We start from the raw sequence: 20170 nt of genomic DNA, 5'->3' as shown, positions 1-20170 counted from the left end.
TTTACGCCACTGCGTTGAGACGCTCGTGGACTTCGTTTGTGTTTGGATTTAGGCCGAGTGAGCTTCACCGAGCCCAACATTCAGAATGTGCCCAAAGACTTTGACATTTACATGCCCGCGGCGGCGGGAGAGAGCCCGCCTTCACAAGACGGCCACTACGAGAGCAAACACGGGTACGTCAACGTTGCGCTCATTCAAGGAGTCGAGGAATTGGATTGTCAGCCGTTAACACGTCGATTTGGCACCAAATTCGATACCCGAGGTCCCAGATTAGCCCAGTGAGTCTCAAGACTGCGAAATACAAATTGAATAATAAAATACCATCAAGCAAGATTAAAAAAAGACATATTTGCAGTCGTCAGCAAAACAACGATGCTTGTATTATACCGTGGTACGTGCTTTGTGAGTACATTTAGCGTTTTGATGTTGCAGAAAGAAGAGGCGCTCTGTGGCCCCGGCGGTTCCCGTGAGCGAGGCTGCCAATCCGGGGCCGTCTTTCTGCGTCAGCCTGAGACACGCCTTCGTACCCTTCTCAGGTGCCGGATGCGCTTCGGTGTCTCCGCCTGCGATTTTCCCATCCCTCACATTTGTTCCCGCGTCTCCCTCGTCTTGCTGCAGGCGGGATGATATTGGCGGTCGATTACTCCCAGCTGGAGTTGAGGGTGCTGGCTCACCTGTCCAAAGATCAACGTCTGCTGAAGGTCCCGACCGACGCACAGTGTCAACGTGAGAGAAATATCATAAAAATATAAATGAATGTGCGTGCCAGGTGCTGAACGGGGGCGCCGACGTCTTTCGCTCCATCGCCGCCGAATGGAAACGCGTCGACCCGGACGCGGTCGACGACGACCTCCGACAGCAGGCCAAACAGGTCCGCCGAGGCTCACGTGTGACAACGCGGACGCTCAAAGTCACTTAGCCGTCAAGTCTGTTTGATCTGCTTTTCCAGATTTGCTACGGCATCATTTACGGGATGGGAGCCAAGTCTTTAGGGGAGCAGATGGGCGTGGAGGAGAACGACGCGGCCCGCTATATTCAGACTTTCAAGGCCAGATACAAAGGTAGGAACCGCTTGGTCTCCTTACACGACATGAGAGGTCATCAGGTGTGCTGCGGGAAATTACACAATTTCACTACATTGGTCTGGTGATTTTTTTGCCTTTTCTGCAAACAATGTACTCTGCTGACTTGAGATCCAAATAACCTGGCATGAGTTTTTTGAGATTAGGTTTTTTTTCTTCCAAAAATTCAAGATAAGCGCTGATATCTATTTGCCAAGTATTGTGGTTTGTATTGCACGGGTATACTGTGTCGTGTTTCTAATATTTTGTCTTCATGTAGCTGAATGGGGTAACCTAGAAAAACAGAAAATTCTCAGTATGATGCAACCACACTAAGAAACATATTGCAAAACGAGCACCGCTCGGCATTGTCAATCAAAAATGAGCACTGTTCTCTTTGTACAGGCAGAATTTGTCAATCTCGTATTGGATCTCACGAGACTGTCGCGTGTGTTTGTAGGGATCAACTGTTTCCTCCGAGAAACGGTGAAGAAGTGCATCAAGGACGGTTACGTTCAGACGCTGATGGGGCGTCGCAGATACCTTCGTGGCATCACCGACACAAACCCGCACGTCAAAGCAAAGGTATGCATTCGAGTCACGTTGAAAAAAAATGGGTGTGAAAATCCTCATTCATGTGATGAAGCCCTTCTAACCGTCTTGCGAGTTAGCTAGCTCCAGGTACATCTCAATAAATTAGAATGTCAAAAGGTTAATTTAGTTAGGTACTGGTAGTTCACTTCAAAAAGGAAACTCCTATTTACAGAGATGCACTACACACACACACACACTCAGTGAAATATTTCACGATTCTTTTAAATATGTATCATTTTGATGATTATAGCTTACAGCAAACAAAAACTCCAAATTCACCATCTCTAGAAACTAGACTATTCCATCAAAAACAATCAGGAAAGAATGAAAATGATTTTAAATGTGTTTTTAACCAAAAGTTGCATCTATATAATGTATGAGTATTGAAATATATGGACTTAACATGGAGATGGATACGATTGACAGTAATGTAGAAAGATATAATGATGAATTTACAGCCCAATAATTTGTCTTGTCCAGGCGGAGCGTCAGGCGGTCAACACAACCGTCCAGGGCTCTGCGGCAGACATCGTCAAACGCGCCACCGTCAACATCCACAGGCGACTGAGAAAAGCGTACCCGAAAGCGCCGCTCTCTCACCAGCACACACACGCAGGTAACGCGCACGCGCTCGCGGGCAGGGCCGCACGTCACGTCTGTGTGATGTCCAACTGTCCGCCGTACAGACGGGCACCCTCGGAGAGGCGCACACTTGAGAGGAGCCTACTTTGTCCTGCAGCTCCACGATGAACTCTTCTACGAAACTGCTGAGGAGAACCTCATACAGGTAGGACAGCGATGGCGTCGACGGCATCATGTACACTCGCTGGCCACAACGTTAGGTGCAGCTGCGCGATCGAACGAGATCTGCGAGGGACGGTTAAAAAGTCACACTGCTGCTAATAATTGGAGAAAAGAAAATCTGAAATGTTCACGGTTTATAGTTTGAATACTTGTTTCAAGACAGGAAGAGGGTAGGCTTTTTGAAAACAAACGTTTTGGTTTTTTTTAACTACGAACTGTGCATATTTCGGCGGCCGACCGGTTAGAGCGTCAGCCTCGCAGTTCCGAGGACCCGGGTTCAATCCCCGGCCCCGCCTGTGTGGAGTTTGCGTGTTCTCCCCGTGCCTGCCTTTTCTCCGGGCACTCCGGTTTCCTCCCACATCCCAAAAACATGCATAAATTGGAGACTCTAAATTGCCCGTAGGTGTGACTGTGAGTGCGAATGGTTGTCTGTTTGTATGTGCCCTGCGATTGGCTGGCAACCCGTTCGGGGCGTACCCCGCCGCCTGCCCGACGACAGCTGGGATAGGCTCCAGCACGCCCGCGACCCTACTGAGGAGAAGCGGCTCAGAAAATGGATGGATGGATGGATGTGCATATTTCTGAAAAAAAAAAAAAAATCTATTAGTAGTAGGTTAAATTGGGCTCCTTACTTTTTGACTGCCCCTCATAGTACAAGTGCGGGTATCAAACATTCCGCCTTCACCAAGATATGCTCCGTTCGAGTGGTATGGATACATTTGCATTAATAGTATCATGCACAAGAGCTATGTAGCACCCAGATGATGTGGCTGGCAAGGGAACGATTGTGTTTTGCCAAAACCATGTCCTGTTTGTGTTTCCTGCCAGGTGGCTCAGATAGTGAAGAGGGAGATGGAGTCAGCAGTTAAACTTTATGTGAAGCTAAAAGCCAAAGTAAAAGCGGGACCCAGCTGGGGGAATTTGCAGGACTTGGATATTTAATGGACTGTTATGTGTAGATTGCCATATTTAACTACAATATTTTGAATTGCAGCATAAAGAATGAAATAGCATTTTTAAAAGGCAAATGAACTGCATGAACACATGTGTACACTGGCTACTTAAAATTGTTTTAAACTATCGAATAGTGTCTTCACACCTGTATTCATGACACTGAGCAATGTAATTAACTCATTTTGACATTAAGTGTATGTGCTTTCAGACAAAACAGAATAGCAGGTTTAACAGCCTGAAAACTCACATTTTTATTGAACTACTGATAATAGCATCAACATTACTCATTGTGTTTTGTTTTGAGATTGTGGACGTCGACTGCAAATCATCATGTGGAACAGACATTTTTCAATAAAACGTGTAAGGAAACGCATGTTGGTGTGTGGAGGTGGAACTCAGCACCAGGTTATTTTTCTTCAAAATATTTCTCGGAAATCTTCCAACGGAGGTGCAACACTACCAACGTCTTTAACCTGATAGTCCGTCCTCACGACAAAAACAGACACCGAGTCAGGAACGCAACATTGGCACACCCAGAAAAACAGAAACCCTGGGGGGAGGGAAAAATTAAAAAAAATCTAGAAAATGTTGCTGAAGATGTGTTCGTTGAAGTCCAACTACAACTACGAAGTATGCATAGATGAGAGGAGGATGAAACAACAGTAACGCCCAATGACTTCATTTGCAAGTGTGGGTAAAGGCTTTTTGTTGAACGGGGGGAAATAACGGGCATCTTCGGCGGCATCTCCACCTCGAAACCAAACTTGACCGTCCTTAAATGGGGCAATCGCCAACGACTGGTCACGAATGAGAAAACTGGGGCTGTGTATGGAGTGCACATGATTCTGTAAACACTTGTTTTTTTTTAAACAGGCTTTAGTACCACAAACAAAAAGGGGTCTTGATTAAGGCATCAGCACAGGGGGCGCTGTCCACTTCATCATCAGAGTAAAAAGAAAAAAAAGAAAAAAACCAGGAGAGAACACACTGTATGTACAGTTAAGTGCTACCCAGGAACCTTCATGTTCGTCTGCTTGGATCAGAGGGGGAAAAAAAAAAAAAAAACAGGAACCAAGGCCGAAGTGGCGGCGTGCGCCGCCCGGCACGGCTTCCTGGTCATTCCGACGGCGTACATGAAGGAGACAGGACGCGGTACCACGTCAGGGCGCGTGTTCGTCGCGGCTGAAGAAGTACCTGACGGGAGGACCGGCCAGGTCTTCCTCTTCGGCTCTCTCCGCAGCAAACGAAACCGTGAGGTCCACGTATCGGCGGCCCGCCGACGGCTTGATCAGCTTCTGCATCCTGCGCGGACGTTTTGGATTGTTGTGGATTTGGGCACTTCCGACCATTTGGAACACTCAAATGTTTGCATCAGTGGCCTGATTTCCTGACTCATATCAATCATATTTATTAACTCGACCGTTTGTGAGATGGTCAAGTCCCGTCATCAGAGTTGACTACCTCCATGTATTTATTTTGTTAACATGAGGCAATTTATGTTTGAGTGTTAAGACAATTGTGGAGAATATTACATTCAGAGGTGCAACAATGAAAGAATTAATCGATTATCAAATTAACTTACAGCTATTTTGATAATCAATTCATCGTTCAGAGACATTGTTCAATTTAAAATTGTCCAGCTCCTCAGAATTTCAATTGGTCAATCTTTTCATATTTCTCTAATCCTGCATGAAAGCAGACTGATGATCTTTATTTTGAATCAAAATAAGAGAAAATGTTTTTACTTTGGAAAACAATGATCAACATTTTTGCCAATTTTCTGTCGTGTCACCTACCAAACCAGTAGCTGAATCATAATCAATTCATATATTTTCTGCACTGTCAATTTGAAACGTCTTGTTTTTGAGTAAAGGGATGAAAATTACCAAGATGGTTTTTTTTTTTTTTTTTTTGGATCCGATTAATCTAAAACAGAATAAGCGATGATTAAAATAACCGTTAGTTGCTGCCCCTAATTACATTATTTAAAAATTCCTCTCTACAAAAGGAAGTCAAACCCTTGATTAGCGATCAGTGAACCCAAAAGTGCTCAGGACAAAGAAAGGAAATGTTCCCAGCGAAGCACTCACGTCAGTTTAAGTCTCTTTGTGTGTCCTGGTATCACAGGCACATAGAGCATCTTCACACCGTGGACAACCATCGTGGGTTCAATTCCGTACTTCTCCTGAAACGGGAACAATAAAAGCAGCACATTGCACAAAGTGCCAAAGAAAAGGGAGCGACACAGCACATTACCAGTCCGAGCGTCTCACCCTGACTGCATTCATGAAGTCGGACAAGGTGAAGTCCTCGTGGCCGCTGATAGTCCAGCAGTCCCAGATGGAAAAGTAGATGTTCTCCCTGAGGACGTCACAACATTACAACTCACTTTTCTGCAGCGCTTGTCCTCATTAGGGTCACCACGGGTCAGCTGGAGCCTCTCCCAGCTGACTTTGGAGGCCAGAGGCGGGGTACACCCTTGACACTCACATAATTTAGTCTTTCATGAACCGAGCAGGCGTTTTGGAAGTAAATGTGGGACTAGCTTTCTGACAATGTCGATCCGTACTGAGCAGTCTTGGAGCCAGCTGGTAGACTGTACAGAGGCGTTCCTAGGTTTGGCCATCCATGCAAGTCACAGTATTACTTGGAATTGTGTTAAGAACACTACTTAGGATCACAAAATCTATTTCTATCTTTGTTTTTAAATTAGTCAAAAGGGGAATGAAACATTACCTTCTTGACCATAACGTAGAAGAGCTGTATACCACAACTGCACTTTCAACTGTTTTTGTGAGGAAATGTTGGCCGTTGGGATGCATTGTGGTCATCTATGACCGACTGTGCATTTAAAATGATCTTTTAAACGCAAACTTTTGATTCAGCTCTTATATTTGCTCTCATTAGACTGTTCAGGTTTACCGAATCCTAATCAAGTGGCACACAACGTTGCTGTCCAATGGAAATCATTTACCTCTCAATTGTGAGTTTTTGTTTATTATATGAAAAATGAACAAATAATCTCAAAATTTAAGAGTTGCATGGTTTTCAGGGAGCAGTAATAATATACAGAAAATGAACATGCATGTGGAAAAAAAAAAAAAACACACACGGCGGTACCTGATGAGAGCCCGTTTGACAGCCGCCGGCTCAGTGAAGACCACTACGGGGAGGGCCAAGTTGAAAAAGCAGTTTTTCAAAGATTCAAAGCCAAAGCCCCCAACTATCTTGATCAGCTCCAGGGCCACCTAAGGCGTGACAAGTGCTCCAATAAATCACAATCAAGCAAATCAAACTGCGGTCCACTGTAATGATTGTTGCACGATTGCTACCAAGGCATGAGCATCCTAAACACAACTTCAAAAAATCAGATGCGCTGCGTCGAGCGGTCCTTCTCACCAGTCCGGCCACAGCGGCCGTCGCCGTGGCGATGGCGGGGATGATCTTGCCGGCGATGCGTTTGGTCTTCAACCTGTCGGCGGGCTCGATGGAGTACATCTTGGCTCTGAGGGCGGACGCGGACGCGACGAAATCCACGTGGCCGTTGCGGTCGTCGTCCTTCTCGAACTCCAGCGGCGACATCCGCAACCTGGCTACACGTCGCGTGAGAACGCCGTCACACATTGTTCGTTAGCTTGCCTGAAAATTTCATTCAAATTTTTCCACTTTGCTGATAGAAAAGGCACATGACAATATTCAAAAACAAGTTTTGAAGATGGTGCCAAAGCACTGCAAGAAGTTACTTAACTCACTTTAACATAGTTCCTTGGCTCCAAATTTTTGGTAATAATGGCCCCCAAGCAATACTTTTACATTATACAGTGCTTTGGGCTGAGCACAAAAACAGCAAATAATGGAGGATAGATTCCTAAAGATACTAATTGAAACAGCTCTTAGCAAATCACAGGGGACGCTGTAATTAAATATTGTATGACAGTAAGTTTTGCATTAACTTGCATCAACCGCCACAGAAGTAACAGATTTTTTTGTTCAATAATTTAACATTATAAAACGAGCCAACAAATTGCACTGCTTTGCTGGTGTATATATATCTGTCGCTAGCTCTCAAAGTATGTTCTCATGCAGAGTTGTACAGGTGAGACCTTGGCAAAATGTTTGCTACTTGAAAGCACACACCCCAGGTCAAAGGTTGCGGCTAAATCACTTATTTTGCAACACGTAAATGGGTGGGATGCCTTTGGCAAATCAGCACTATTGAAACTGATTTGCCTTGCGTCGGGTCTCCTTTCAGGTCAAACAGAAGAATACGTGAAGATGGTTCCACCCATGATGTCGATTGCAACTTGCTAGGCGCTCTTTTGAAAAATAGTCACTCGAGAGGTCAGAGAAGTCACGGAATACAGCGACCACAGTGTATACAGTGGCAAAACTGCCAATTTACTTTTGTAAACCAGCTCCTGTCTGTTCTTTGCGTCAGCAGTACACGTCCGTGGGGATGCGCTTTGAAATATGAAACCCACTCAACAAAAAAATGATCTATTTATCACTGATCGATAAAATCAATGAGTCGCCCAGCCCCTGTAGGTACATTATAAATATCTGAAGACAGAGGAAATGAGCGGTTTTCCTCAGTTTACCTGCTTTGACAACGTCGCCAGCAATGGCGTGCTGCAGTTGCCTGATGGCCGCTCTCTCCTCTTCGCTGCTAAGAGGCATCTTCAACTGATCAGGTTTCTTTGCCGCCTCATCTGTCTCAATACTCTGTGAAGGTGGTGTTGAACAAAGATTAATTGGGCTCATTCAGCGTTCTAGTAAAATCCGTATCAGTGACATTGAAGCGTACTTTGACCGAGGGTTGATATTCGGGGATCTTCAGATGGGAGAGGATTTCAGCCACCGCCTGTTCACAAAGATCCTGAAGGGGAGTGAAAACACAACCATGACGCAGTCTGCGGACATCGTGCTACATATGCTCTGAACGTGCACACGTTGGCGACCGACCTTCTCTGAGTAAGGAATGTTGTAAATGCCAGCAAAGAGCCGGGCCGTGCTGACAATAAAGGTGAAGTGCCTGACGGGAAAGAGGGCAACGGGGAGGTAAGATGAGTTGCCCAGTACACAAGTGCAGTGATGTGGAAGCAGTTCACTCACAGGGGGTCTTTTAAGTCAAAATCGATGGGAGCTGGTGGTCTTTTGGGGGACTGCCAAAATAAACCTGATAAACGCAGATAGAGATGTGTTTTGCTGCAGTCCGTAATATGCTCCTAAGGGAATTTGTTGATAACTTACTTCCATCTTTTAACCTCGTGTCCAGTGGGAAAGCATGCAGAAGTTGCAAGGCCTACATGAAGAGATCATTTCATTCAAAATCTTAAAAGAGGTAAGGTACACCTGCACGATCCCTAACGAAATCAAATACAAGAGCAGTGCCGGAAAGTCCAATCCACCTTTGCAAAGATAATGCTCATTTTAAATGAGGAGGTGTTCCTACTGCACAATGTGGACTAAATTATTCGCAGTTAAATAGATTCCATCTCCCGGGTCATCGGTTTTTTTCCCCCCACCTTTATGGTCACGAATACTTGTCGAATCACAAAATGTGTCCTCTGCATGTAACCCCCCCCCCCCACAGTAGCGAACACGGCAGTTGGTGGCAAAACCAGGAGCAGGGATCCACTTAGCGGTACAGGGTCTTTTTCTCAGGGACACCATAGCCGTAGGTAGGAATTTAACGTGTGTCAGAGATGGCTTTTTTTTTTTTTTTTCCCCCCAGGTATTGTAAGAGCCATCTCCGAATACTTCTGTCCTAATAGTGTACTTTAGCTACTGTACACAAATGGGGGCCGAGTATTTGAAACACCTTTCTGAATGTTACATTATTGAGAGGTGTTTGTAATACTCATACGCACATTGTGGAGTATATTTCTACAGCACTGCAAAATATAACCACCATAATAAAAAGCATATGGGAAAATGTTACTCCTTGTGACGTCAACATTTTCAATATAGGATTTCAGTGTAAGTGAAGCAGGTGCACCAAATGATTTGCACAACAATTTTGAAGGACCGCAGAGGAGTCCTTACCTTTCTCTTGAAATACTTTTCAAATTTAAGCCGAGCCAAGGTTATGCACTGTTCCCAACAATGCGGCCGCCTGTTAAGCAGTTTAATGACTTCAAATGAGCCCTCCAAACTTTCACCCGCCTGCATCCTCTGTACACAAATGTAAAGGAATCATTATGAAAAGCAAGCACTTCATTGCGTTGCATTGTTTTTGCACCTGTAGCACGCATTCAGCCGATGTGTGGGTCTGCCAGAAAGAGTTGTACATGGAGGGCTTCTGGGCAAATGCATTCTCAAACTAGGTGGGAAAGAAAAAAAATTAGGAAAATAGCATTAACAATCACCATGTTTGGTATAAGGGGGCTTTGCGGGGTCCACCTTGTCCCTGGCCCACTGGATGGTGTGCTCTATGACAGAAGGAAAAGACTTGAGGGTGCAGAAGGGGATTTCCTCTTCTGGGGGGTCCCTCTGTTGAACAAAGTTAGGGGAGTTAAGAACGGATGTATTCTGTATCTTCAAGGAGAGTAAATATTCGCTAACACCAGGAAGTGTGCGTCTGCAAGTATACTCACATGGCTATTGTAGGACTCAGTCAAATTTGGCACAATGATTTCGGTGTGTCCTTTAGTTCCCATGGTCCCAGAGTCGAGGAGTGCTCTCTGATTGGATACACAGCGGCTGGAGAAAACAAGCACGGCACAATTCACGCTCTGCTTGAGGACGCAGCCTGTTTTTGACCCACCTGTCCACGTATCTGCGGGCCTCCACATTGTCCAGTGCGGTGACCACCAGGTTCAGGCGTGCGTAGAAGGAGTCACTGTAGATGCTCTCCGTAGCGGGACACACCTTGTTGAGGTGAGCGTCCAGCTGCAGGTCTGGGTTAATCTGCAGAGTGGCTTTTGCCGCTGTCGTACTCTTTGGCTTCTGAGACGAAGAGGAACAACAAACACTACGGATAGGCCCACAATATTGAGCTTGAGGACAGTAAGTGGAACATCTCCATTGTAATATGGTGTGTACATTTAAGATGAATATATTTGAATTACAGTGGTACCTTGACTTACAGTGGGAGGAAAAAGCATGTGAACTAGGGCTCCAACTAAACGATTAGTTTAATACAGTGAAGCCAATGCTCATTACTCATTGTACTTAAATAAAGCACTAATATAAATAAAAACGTGAAATAATGACAAATATGTCGATATTTATGAATACAAAAAAAGTCTGAAATAAATCATTAATGCAACTCAAACAAGACTTTAAAATTGAAAGAATTAAGCAAACGTAATGATCCTCACACCTGTATATGCTGTGGTCTGAAAAGAAACTGTCTATTCAGGTTGGACTTTTCGATGAGGTCCGGATCTGTGATACACACCTGAAGACAAATGTGACGCAATACGTTTTCCGACACAAATACAAATCATTGCACGACAGAGATGTGTTCAAAACCGAGCAGGGGAAACTTAAGTGCGCACCTCTCCCGAGGTTTGAGCCAATCCCACTCCAAGCAGGGCAAAGTTTTTCAGCATTTCACAGCCTATGGCACCGCAGCCCACCTGCAGGGGAGGAAATACAGCATATATCTTGAATGACTCTGAATAGTGAATAATGATCTTACATTTTATTGAGGAGCTGAACAAAACTTACCATGAAGACCCTGAGCTTGTGCAGCTCCCCACACAACGATTCACCAATACAGGCTCGCAGTCCATCATAACGATCTCCCCGAGGAAGAAACTCATCAGCAGAGACAGACTGAAGTGGCTTCACTACCTCAATGGCATCAAAATAAAACTACACCGCAGACAAACAAATTTACTATATGCAGTGCCAACAAAATATCAAACATCACGTCACAGTGTCAAACCTCGGCGAGGTATGACCTACCCATTGCTGCAGGGGTGCAAACTTCCCTGTGATGGCTTTAAGAACCTCCTGACTGGCAAGGCCTCCTACGGCAGCCGCTAATGGAGGAAGGGTCCCCCTCGCCGTCCTCGCCAGCCATTGCACCAACTCTGCATTCACAGCAGCCTAAAGGTAGAAAGGCGGGAATAGCAACACGCCCAATGTGAGATTAACTAACATTTTAAAAGCTTTTTTGCTCACACGAGTGACATGAAACTCACTAAGTATTTCTTTGAGGACAAGAAGGTTGGGATAAAAGAACTCACTTTGTTCCTGAGTGTTGCATTCACCTCCTCGGTTAACTTCAGTAACGTCTCAGCGTCCTGTAAACAGCTGCTGGCATAAAGGAAAATCTTTCATAGATGAATGTGACACAGCGCGACAAAAATGTGTTCCATACAAAATGGAGATTGGACAGTGAAAAGGTTTGATTACCCAGCGTTGGGAAATCTATTGTGCTGTTCCTGAAAGGTTTCCAGAGCAAACATGGCAGCATGGATCTGTAGTGGTGCCTGATGGAAAGATGGCAGGGAAATTATGATGAGGCAATTGATATTTTTGTCTCACAATAAATTCAACATTTGTCTTTCTAATTTGGTCATTTTGGTCTCATGAAAATCTGAAAACTAAAAAATATTTATATATATGTCCTTTGAATATCTCAGTCTTTCTGCAAAGACAAAATAAGGAAAAGGATCAACAGCAGCAAGAAGTAAATGGTTCAGGTTACTTTTACTTCAAACTACAGTGGGCCCCCGCATATTCGCAATTGAACGTTCGCTGAAAAATTCTCCCGGTCGCTGTTTTTCTGCTCATCTTGGTGCGAAGGAATTCTGCTGAAATGAGTTGGCAAGCTGCAATCAGACAAAAGTAGTGCTTTGCTGCAATGTTGTTGCAACTCGGTCCCAAGGAACCATCTTGAAATGAGTTGACAAAACTAATGCTTTGTCGTCATCTCGTGGTAACTCGAGCCAATTATGAAGCTTTTTTTTTCTTTTTTCTTTCTTCTTCTTCCAATTACACGTGGATTTCTGTGCACCAGGGCTCGGTCCCCATCCCCTGCGAAGCGCGGGGGAATACTGTATACTGATATTTTGCAGCATAACAGAAAGGGTGTGGTGCTTCTCTGTGACACTACAGTAAAACCCCAACCCTTGCTGTTAAAGTCACCTCTGGTTTACTGAAGTCTGGAGTCAAGACCTGAGGATCCCACAACTGTCTCTCGAGTGTTTCCTGAAATGTTTTGGATATGTTCAGAGCCAAAAACAAAATGGATTTTTCTCAAGTAATAACCATTTTTCATGAATGGAGGCTTTTGACTTACAAATGTGTACATTTTGGGGGTTTTCACAAGGACAAAGAAACCTCCGTGTGCATATGCTTGTAGATGGGATGTGTCTCCTATTGCAAAACTGTGAGGGGAAAGGACTAACCATAGAAACAAATACAAGAACATACAATTCTCACTTACCTTCATTATCATGACAGCTTGTGCAGAAAAAGAAATCTTGCCAGAAATATTCCAAATACCTGAAACCTTTCGTGAGGTGCCGTTGAGTTCCACCATGCCATTGACTTCTCTGAAGACGACGCTCTGGCTATTCTGGAGCCCGTGAGGCTGGTTGTCCAGACAGGTTACCACACCAGGATTATCCTGAGCAGAAAAACAAATGAAGGCGTCTCCAACTGTTTAGAGCCACAATTGGCTACTATTGAGCAATAATGCTCAAAATCCAGCTTGCTCCTCCAAAGCCACTCTAAATATTGGGTGGAAAACTTTTAAGTGCTCACACGAGTGATGCTTTGGATGAAAATGTCTTTGGGCTCTTCCCCTGTGGGGTCGGACACTTCAAACCCGTCTCCGAAATCACAGAACACCCGCGCACAGATGCCATACGTGTCAGAGCCAATGAACTGCCGAGACAGAGTCGTCCGTATTAACATTTCACAGACCGTGTGTAGGTGAGACTTCTGTTGTTGTTCTAATGTGTTTAAGGCCTACTCTGATGGGGGGGCGCTGCGAGTGGCAGAACTCGTTCACTTTCTTCTGAAGGCTCAGTCTTGCTTCCGTCAGAACCACACACTAGAAAAAAAGAGAGTTGTCGGACATTAAACATAGCGATTTCAGCAGATGCGGTCTTGAGTTATATCCTTTAGTGAAAATCCCAGTCTTGTCCAGTGGCCATTTTACTCATTCCATTAGGTGCACCAGCAAATCTAATCTAACATACCTGATATTTTAGGAGAAAGCTGAGATCGGTGTTGTCATCCAGAGGAGAGGTGGATGTGTCAACATGGACATAGGGGTTCAACTCCGCAACTCGAGGACAAACCGCCTCTGCCCTTAAGAAAGGATGTAAAAGAATAAACGAGATCGGCACGAATGTACAACTCTGTGACGTGTGAGAAAAGACAGATTGGAAGTCGCTGATGCTCGTTACCTTTTCCGCTGGCTCAACACATCCTCTTTGTGAATAAAAAAGTTGGAGCCAAGGTCAAAGGTCTCACACTGCTTTATGTCATGAAGGGTGACAGCCTGTACATACAGAACACGTACTACCACCAGGCTGCCATATTCACAAGACTACCCAAATTAAATGTTAAGCGAGCACATACCTTCACGCCAGCCAGGACAATATTCTTTGCTGTGAAAACAAAGACACTTATTGTCAAGACACCATTTCCTTGGACACGCATGTATGTAGTAGACACAATGGCCACTTCATCGGGTACGCTTGCATCATTTCATTATATCCAATTAAAACAAAGTAAAAAAACTTTCATGACAAAAAGCCATTCGTTTAACAATGGTTATTATTTTAGGAGTGCAGTAGAACTACATGATATGGAATCGCTCTTTGATATTTTCCTCACACAGGTAGCTCAAAATGGCAAACTAAATATCGGAACACCTATCAGGAGGATGCAGTGCTGTTGTACACCACTGTAAATAACCGCCACATTGATAATAACGAGCATCATCATTGTGAGGCACAATCTTTAACACGGCTATTGTGTTTGTGCTAAGCAGTACAATATCGCAATTGTGCAAGTGTACCTAATGTTGTGGTCAGCGAGTGCATATTACAACGGCGCGATAGTCTACCTATCTCTATTCCCAGCCCTCCCATTCCGCTGAGAAACACTGCGGACTGGGCCATCTGGTGCATTGCACTGTCTCCCAACACATAACGCTGGCGACTGCACAGAAGGGGGAAAGGAAAGGGGAGGCCATCCGTTTTTACACCACAGTCGTCAATGCGTTCGTGCCCGACTGCTAGCTTTGGGGTCACGGAGTCCCCGTCGGCGCTGAGTCGCTGGGCCTCTGCTGGCCAAATGACAAGACTTGCCTGTAAAGAGAGTCATCGATTTCCATCGAGTCTTCAGCCATGCTGAGAGGGGAACAGGCTGGCAAATCAACTGCTACAGAGATATCGAGGTGACATATCAAAACACAGCGGCTTAACTGACACAATGCTATTGCTATTTCTAACAAATTGAAATCATCATCATAATAATAATAATAAAACGCCCCGTGGTTGTAGCGGAATGGCTAACTACATGCCAGCCCACGGTAGTTGTCGTTCAAGTGTCATTTAACAATTATTGACTTACTTAGCAGACTATGAAAACGGCTATTCTTTGCTAGCAAAGAGAACAACGCAGAATATGTACTGAAGAATGTCGTTTAGGAAAGCTCCATGTGAGTAGCTGCAGCTAGCTAGCTAGCGAGCGAGCCAAGTGCCAGTCGGTGCCCGCCTGGTGCCGGTGGCGAGGAGACGGCGCATGCGCAATTTCGTTGCGCCTGATCACATATCGAGAATTCCTATCGAGACTCACTGCCGAAAGAGGCAGCTGATAAATGAACGATTGTTTGTAAACGACGAGCTAGAAGTCGTTGCTCAAACTGAAATGAAGAAATCTTTCATACGTAGACCTGTCAGTGTGAGCGAGGAACGGTGGTGAAATGAAAGCTTGTGATTGGTCAGACATTTGGAACGTTTCCGGGTTACCGAGCTCACGTGATCGACATCGTCGAATGAGCTCTCCAGTGTAAAATTCTTCTGGCGTTGGCGTACGTTTCACGCCTATTATGGTGCTCGTTTTTCAAAGACCTACTGACATTGAATGCACCTCAATTCAAAAAATTGTTCGACAACAGCAACGTTCGTCTTGTTGCAAAAAAAAAAAAAAAAAAAAAGAACTTCCCGAACATCATCAAAACATAAACAATTACGTTGGAAATACACGTTCTCAGTTTTCGACAACTTTGTTCATTTTGATTACCCATCCATTATTTAAAATGCTTCCAATTGTATCTTTTTTAAACTTCGGTTTTTATTTACCATAATTATTTGATTAGGATATGCACTTGTTAATAGTATCGCATCACATTTTCTAAATCGGATTTGCATTTTTTTAATAGAGTGAAAATATAGTCATGCCTGTTGACCATTTTTAAAATGTTGCTTAAAGCAAATAGGTTACGAAAACTCTATTGCATAACAGTGTGCTACATCAACAATATGCATATTGTTAATTAATTCAATCATATCTTCATGACAGCGTCAATCAAAACTGAGCATTGTTGTATTATTGAGCTCGACGAGAGAAACGTTCGGCACGGGTTTTGGATTGGAGCTCATTAGATTGTGCAGCAGTACCCAAAGTTGTGGTTTGTTGAGTGATGACGCAATAGCATATTAACAATGGCCACAAACATGCTTCAAGCAGATTCGTGTTTTTGTTTTTGTGCGTGTGTGTCCACTCCTGTTGGATCAAGTAATATTGCACAACTAATTGCGACCAGATGTTTGGAGTTTGGGCTGTTTCCTGTTTGAAGGAGCAAAGTTCAAGAACCAAGTGAAACATTTACATTGCCCTGACCCTCATTCAGACTGTTGATGAAACAAGCCTAATGTTGTCCTCGGAAGCTTTAATAGCGTTATGTGTGTGTCAAATACAATGAGTCTATAACATTGCTTAATCCTGAAAACATGGCACAATCCCCTTCACCTTCAGACTTTCGAGACGCCCTCCCTCTAATCATATTGGCCAGTGACCTTCAGGCCCCTCCCACTCAGCCGGAGGCCAACTTCTGGACACAGCAGGTTCACAACCCCAAAGTACCGCCGCCGTCTCTCGGACTGTCACTTCCCCTCTGCTTTACTTTCTGTTGGCAATGTGGTGCAGTCGCGTGGCACTGCGTCAGCTCCAGCGGGCGTCCGTCAAGCCGCTGACTCTCACTGGGGCTCCGGCAGGCTTCACACAGAGGGACATGTCAACTCCACCTCGGGTGTATGTCACCCGCCACATCCCACCAGAGGGCCTGAGGATCCTCCACGAATCTGGACAGTGAGTGACCTAAATTACTGATAGTGTATTTGTAAGAAATAGCCCAAATGGTCAGTTTTTGATACCACGTAGTTCTTTTAAGAATTCAAACACAAAGTGCAAAGTTGCGTAAACTGGGAGGTTGGGGGCGGGGTTAAGTAAGACGTAGACTAAAGGGTGTCGCCACGTGAGAGTGACTGAACTAAAAAGTTACAATTTACAATTCAAAGTAATATTTTGACTTGATTGGTTTGATTTCACTTTGTATATTTTTGATTTGCAAAAATGATTTCACCAGAGTGCAGTTTGAGCTGTGGGACTCCGATGACGTCCCAGTGCCGAGGGCGGAGCTTCTTCAGAAGGTCAAAGGTGTCGATGCCCTCCTCTGTGTACTGACCGAGAAGATTGATGCCGAACTGCTGGACGCTGCAGGTTTGAGGACCGCCCGCTCGACGTCCAGTCCGTGAAATGATCTCGCAGCCTCTCATATCCGCGCAAGAATGAACGTGCTGCTTGTGCTCCTGCAGGTCCCAACCTGAAGGTCCTCAGCACCATGTCTGTGGGCTTTGACCACCTCTCTCTGGAGGAGCTGAAGAGAAGGTGATTCTCATGTCACACATTCCTCGAAGCCATAAAGTTCGGATTCAGAGAGCTGAGCCATTTGAACCCGACTACTTACTGGCAGTAAAGTCAGTGCAGATATACAGTTGATAGCCCAAACCAATACGGTCTACTTATGGAATATTGAAGTCAACGAACTTTCTTCTTTTCTGGTTTCAAGTCTTGGCAATCGTGTGTCAGTCTGTCGAGACTTGGCTTTGGGACCAGAAGGCCGAATGTTGAAAAGGTTCTTTTTTTATGTGCCCTGTAAATTGGCTGGCAAGCGCTCCATGGCGTACCCCAGATATCGGCGCCCAAAGTCAGCTGAGATCAATACGCTTGTGTGTCCCCGCAGAGGAATCCGTGTTGGTTACACACCTGACGTTCTGACAGACGCTGTCGCTGAACTGACTGTGGCTCTGCTGTTAGCAACTTCCAGGAGGCTCATCGAGGCCACACACGAAGCCAAGACGTAATTTTGCACACACACGCGTGCTCTTGTGGGTCCCCAAAATCCACCACGCGCACATTGTAACCTGTTTTCTAACACTTGAGATCCTTTTAACCCTGGATTCAGTGGAGGCTGGGGGACTTGGAGAACTCTGTGGCTGTGTGGACATGAGTTGGCCAACAGCACTGTGGGTGTTTTAGGCCTGGGGAGGATTGGTGAGAGCTCCGGACGACAAACACGTCAAACGATGGCAAATATTTCCACGCGTCTGACTCGGTGTCTGTTTGGTTATTGAGGTGTGGCTATCGCTGAACGCCTGGCTCCTTTCAAAGTGAAAAAGTTCATCTACACAGACACGGCTCCTCGCCCCGACCTGGCCAGTGACATTAATGCAGAGTACGGTAAGAACCAGTCTGGTGCTTTTAAACTTGGAATTCCAAATACTAAAGTGGCACCTCCTTGCCCTAGTCTCGTTTGATGAGCTGGCGAAGCGGTCCGATTTCCTGTTGGCGTGTTGCGCTTTAACACCTGAAACGCATCTGATCTGCAACAAGAACCTTTTCTCCAAGATGAAAACAAACTCCATCTTCATCAACACAAGCAGGTAACTGAAATAAGAACACGCCTTCAGCTTGTTTCGCCGTCAGTCAGCCACCTCACTCTAAACACCGATTGGGAGCACACATTAGCACTTCCCCACATACAGTCGAGCATCATCACCGAGGATAAAAACACAAACTCAGAGGGCTTGTTTCCCATTCTGGTCCTCATCACATAAAACAAATACGTAAAAGAGCAACATGGCAGATATAAAAACAATAAACAATTCAAATATTGATAAAACAGCAATGCGCAGTAGCAGATATTAATAATCATATATTGATTTTTCAGAGGCGGTGTGGTGAATCAAGAGGACCTGTACGAGGCACTGGCCACTAATCTGATTGCGGGCGCGGGATTAGACGTGACCGTCCCTGAGCCTCTACCCACTGACCATCCACTGCTTACCCTCAAAAACTGTGGTACGTTCCTCATCGCTGCTCAGAGTGGTGATTCCGGCTTTTGTGCCGCGCCGTGAAGGATCATCAGGTGTGCCACAGGAAATGATCCAATTTCACTTAATCGCTCAGAAAAGGTGCATTTATTACAAATAATTATCTTTGTTCATCTATCCATGCCAGCGACGTGCAGAACAATTAAATGCTCTTCCACTTGATGTCAGAAGGTACAATTAAACTGTGGATCCACCTGTTGCCGTTCGCATGAACAAGAGGCGTAAGACACACTTATTATCAATGAGGTGTTGGACTCAACCCATTAGTTGCCTCTTTAATTTGAAAGATTTTACTTTTGGACAAACGTATGACATTGGCATTGTTAAAAATTGGAAACGTTTGAAGAAAAATGTGGTCGCTGATGGTGTAGTGGTACACTCGCCTGACTTTGGTGCGGGCAGCGTGGGCTCCGTTCCCACTCAGTGAGGGCGACCAGTTCAGGCGGTAGTCCGCCTTTCGCCCGAAGTCGGCTGAGATAGGCTCCGGCGCCCCGAGACCCTTACCAGGATAAGCGCTGTTGAAAATGGATGGGTGAAGAAAATGTCAATAGCACTGCAATGCTGCGTGACGATGGACATCACCATTGGGAAGCTGATACTGCTATTACAATGGTCAACACCAAATCTATTCAGAGAGAAACAGAATCGTAGCGTTGTGTTCAACTCAACAGGAGACAAGATCATCATTACTTCAGTATGAGATGATCTATCTTGTAACTGCTGGGTAAAAAACCTGGTGGGACAACATTTCGGAATCAAGCAAGGCTTGAGCTCGGCCCGTTAGTTTACCTTTAATCTTAAAGGTCCCGTGCCATCAGATTTTTGATCATCTTTGACGTCATTTTATCGGGTTTGCGAGATAATTTGGGTCGAAAATGCTCAGTCCTTTTTCAAGTTATTCTATCTAGTTTGTCTTTTTACGCCTGGCAGATGAGACGGCTGGATTTCTCATGAATATGTGACATGTGTAAATGAGCTTTGCTTTGATTGGATCGCTCATTTGACTAATTTAAACTAAAGCAAGGTCCAGACAGGCTTGGCTGAGTTTGGTTGAGAAAAACTGGAGCCCTCACTGTGATGGTGAGCTCGGCCCTCGATCAGTTCCAGCATCAGTGACATCACAGATGGACGAAAATTCCCAGACACACTCAAAATAATGCCCAGAAGCCTCAATGTCTGTCAACATATTGCATCCCTACCCATAATCACGTGCCTAATGTTCGCTCCTCCCACAGTGATTCTGCCACACATCGCCAGTGCCTCCTACAGCACCCGCAACGCCATGTCCAGCCTGGCGGCAAACAACCTCCTGCTCGGCCTTCGCGGTCAACCAATGATCAAAGAGCTCAAACTGTGAGCTTCTGCTCAGGAGAACTTGCAATAAAA

The 20170-nt window shown here is 45.0% G+C and overlaps 3 protein-coding genes across 8 annotated transcripts in view; 2 read left to right on the top strand and 1 right to left on the bottom strand.

Annotated features, from left to right (window-relative positions):
- The window catches only part of polq (polymerase (DNA directed), theta), a 16585-nt gene extending 12688 nt beyond the window's left edge, over positions 1 to 3897 (top strand). For 3 of the 4 annotated variants that reach the window (XM_061679086.1, XM_061679085.1, XM_061679083.1), the window contains exons 27-34: positions 53 to 173; positions 433 to 536; positions 619 to 701; positions 770 to 871; positions 950 to 1061; positions 1522 to 1646; positions 2136 to 2271; positions 2342 to 2766. In XM_061679086.1, the coding sequence (XP_061535070.1) occupies positions 53 to 173; positions 433 to 536; positions 619 to 701; positions 770 to 871; positions 950 to 1061; positions 1522 to 1646; positions 2136 to 2271; positions 2342 to 2604 (1046 nt within the window). In that variant the 3' untranslated portion in view covers positions 2605 to 2766. Of the gene's footprint in view, positions 1 to 52; positions 174 to 432; positions 537 to 618; positions 702 to 769; positions 872 to 949; positions 1062 to 1521; positions 1647 to 2135; positions 2272 to 2341; positions 2767 to 3287 lie in introns of those variants that run through there. The other variant, XM_061679084.1, reaches the window with a different exon arrangement.
- uba6 (ubiquitin like modifier activating enzyme 6) lies at positions 3646 to 15276 on the bottom strand. Of its 3 annotated transcripts, XM_061679089.1 has the most exons (31): positions 14696 to 15276; positions 14452 to 14546; positions 13962 to 13990; positions 13787 to 13881; positions 13577 to 13688; positions 13348 to 13428; positions 13137 to 13259; positions 12876 to 12999; positions 12670 to 12773; positions 12516 to 12578; positions 11781 to 11857; positions 11612 to 11678; positions 11328 to 11471; positions 11088 to 11234; positions 10916 to 10996; positions 10738 to 10815; positions 10180 to 10361; positions 10010 to 10115; positions 9816 to 9905; positions 9655 to 9735; positions 9459 to 9587; positions 8664 to 8715; positions 8526 to 8589; positions 8376 to 8445; positions 8218 to 8289; positions 8012 to 8135; positions 6813 to 7006; positions 6534 to 6661; positions 5687 to 5774; positions 5504 to 5598; positions 3646 to 4715 (listed from the first exon to the last, which is right to left on the bottom strand). In XM_061679089.1, the coding sequence occupies exons 1-31, from the start codon at positions 14734 to 14736 to the stop codon at positions 4574 to 4576; spliced, it is 3078 nt and encodes a 1025-aa protein (XP_061535073.1). In that variant the 5' UTR covers positions 14737 to 15276; the 3' UTR covers positions 3646 to 4573. The 3 variants fall into 3 exon arrangements, 2 of the variants coding, with proteins under 2 accessions (XP_061535073.1, XP_061535071.1); XM_061679087.1 differs by having other exon boundaries at positions 11612 to 11681; positions 12670 to 12999; XR_009768733.1 differs by lacking the exons at positions 3646 to 4715; positions 5504 to 5598; positions 5687 to 5774 and having other exon boundaries at positions 6572 to 6661; positions 6813 to 7002; positions 11612 to 11681; positions 12670 to 12999.
- On the top strand, positions 14506 to 20170 carry grhprb (glyoxylate reductase/hydroxypyruvate reductase b). Its single transcript, XM_061679093.1, has 10 exons — positions 14506 to 14784; positions 16368 to 16700; positions 16978 to 17111; positions 17207 to 17279; positions 17635 to 17751; positions 17857 to 17945; positions 18027 to 18131; positions 18199 to 18334; positions 18622 to 18752; positions 20020 to 20170. The coding sequence occupies exons 2-10, from the start codon at positions 16528 to 16530 to the stop codon at positions 20139 to 20141; spliced, it is 1080 nt and encodes a 359-aa protein (XP_061535077.1). The 5' UTR covers positions 14506 to 14784; positions 16368 to 16527; the 3' UTR covers positions 20142 to 20170.

This window comes from Phycodurus eques, chromosome 6 (genome assembly GCF_024500275.1).
Source record: "Phycodurus eques isolate BA_2022a chromosome 6, UOR_Pequ_1.1, whole genome shotgun sequence".
NCBI classification, from domain to species: Eukaryota; Metazoa; Chordata; class Actinopteri; order Syngnathiformes; family Syngnathidae; genus Phycodurus; species Phycodurus eques.
Note: the sequence above shows the minus strand (reverse complement) of the source record. Positions and strands in the feature narration are given on the sequence as shown.

Excerpts from the sequence above, each read along its gene's own strand:
- uba6 (XM_061679087.1), bottom strand. The coding sequence starts at position 14,736 with ATGGCTGAAGACTCGATGGAAATCGATGACTCTCTTTACAG. Across the intron at positions 14,547-14,695 it reads ATCGATGACTCTCTTTACAG|TCGCCAGCGTTATGTGTTGG; the intron begins GCAAGTCTTGTC and ends CCTTCTGTGCAG. Across the intron at positions 13,882-13,961 it reads TTGTCCTGGCTGGCGTGAAG|GCTGTCACCCTTCATGACAT; the intron begins GTATGTGCTCGC and ends CTGTATGTACAG.
- grhprb (XM_061679093.1), top strand. The coding sequence starts at position 16,528 with ATGTGGTGCAGTCGCGTGGCACTGCGTCAGCTCCAGCGGGCGTCCGTC. Across the intron at positions 18,335-18,621 it reads ATCTTCATCAACACAAGCAG|AGGCGGTGTGGTGAATCAAG; the intron begins GTAACTGAAATA and ends TTGATTTTTCAG. Across the intron at positions 18,753-20,019 it reads GCTTACCCTCAAAAACTGTG|TGATTCTGCCACACATCGCC; the intron begins GTACGTTCCTCA and ends CTCCTCCCACAG.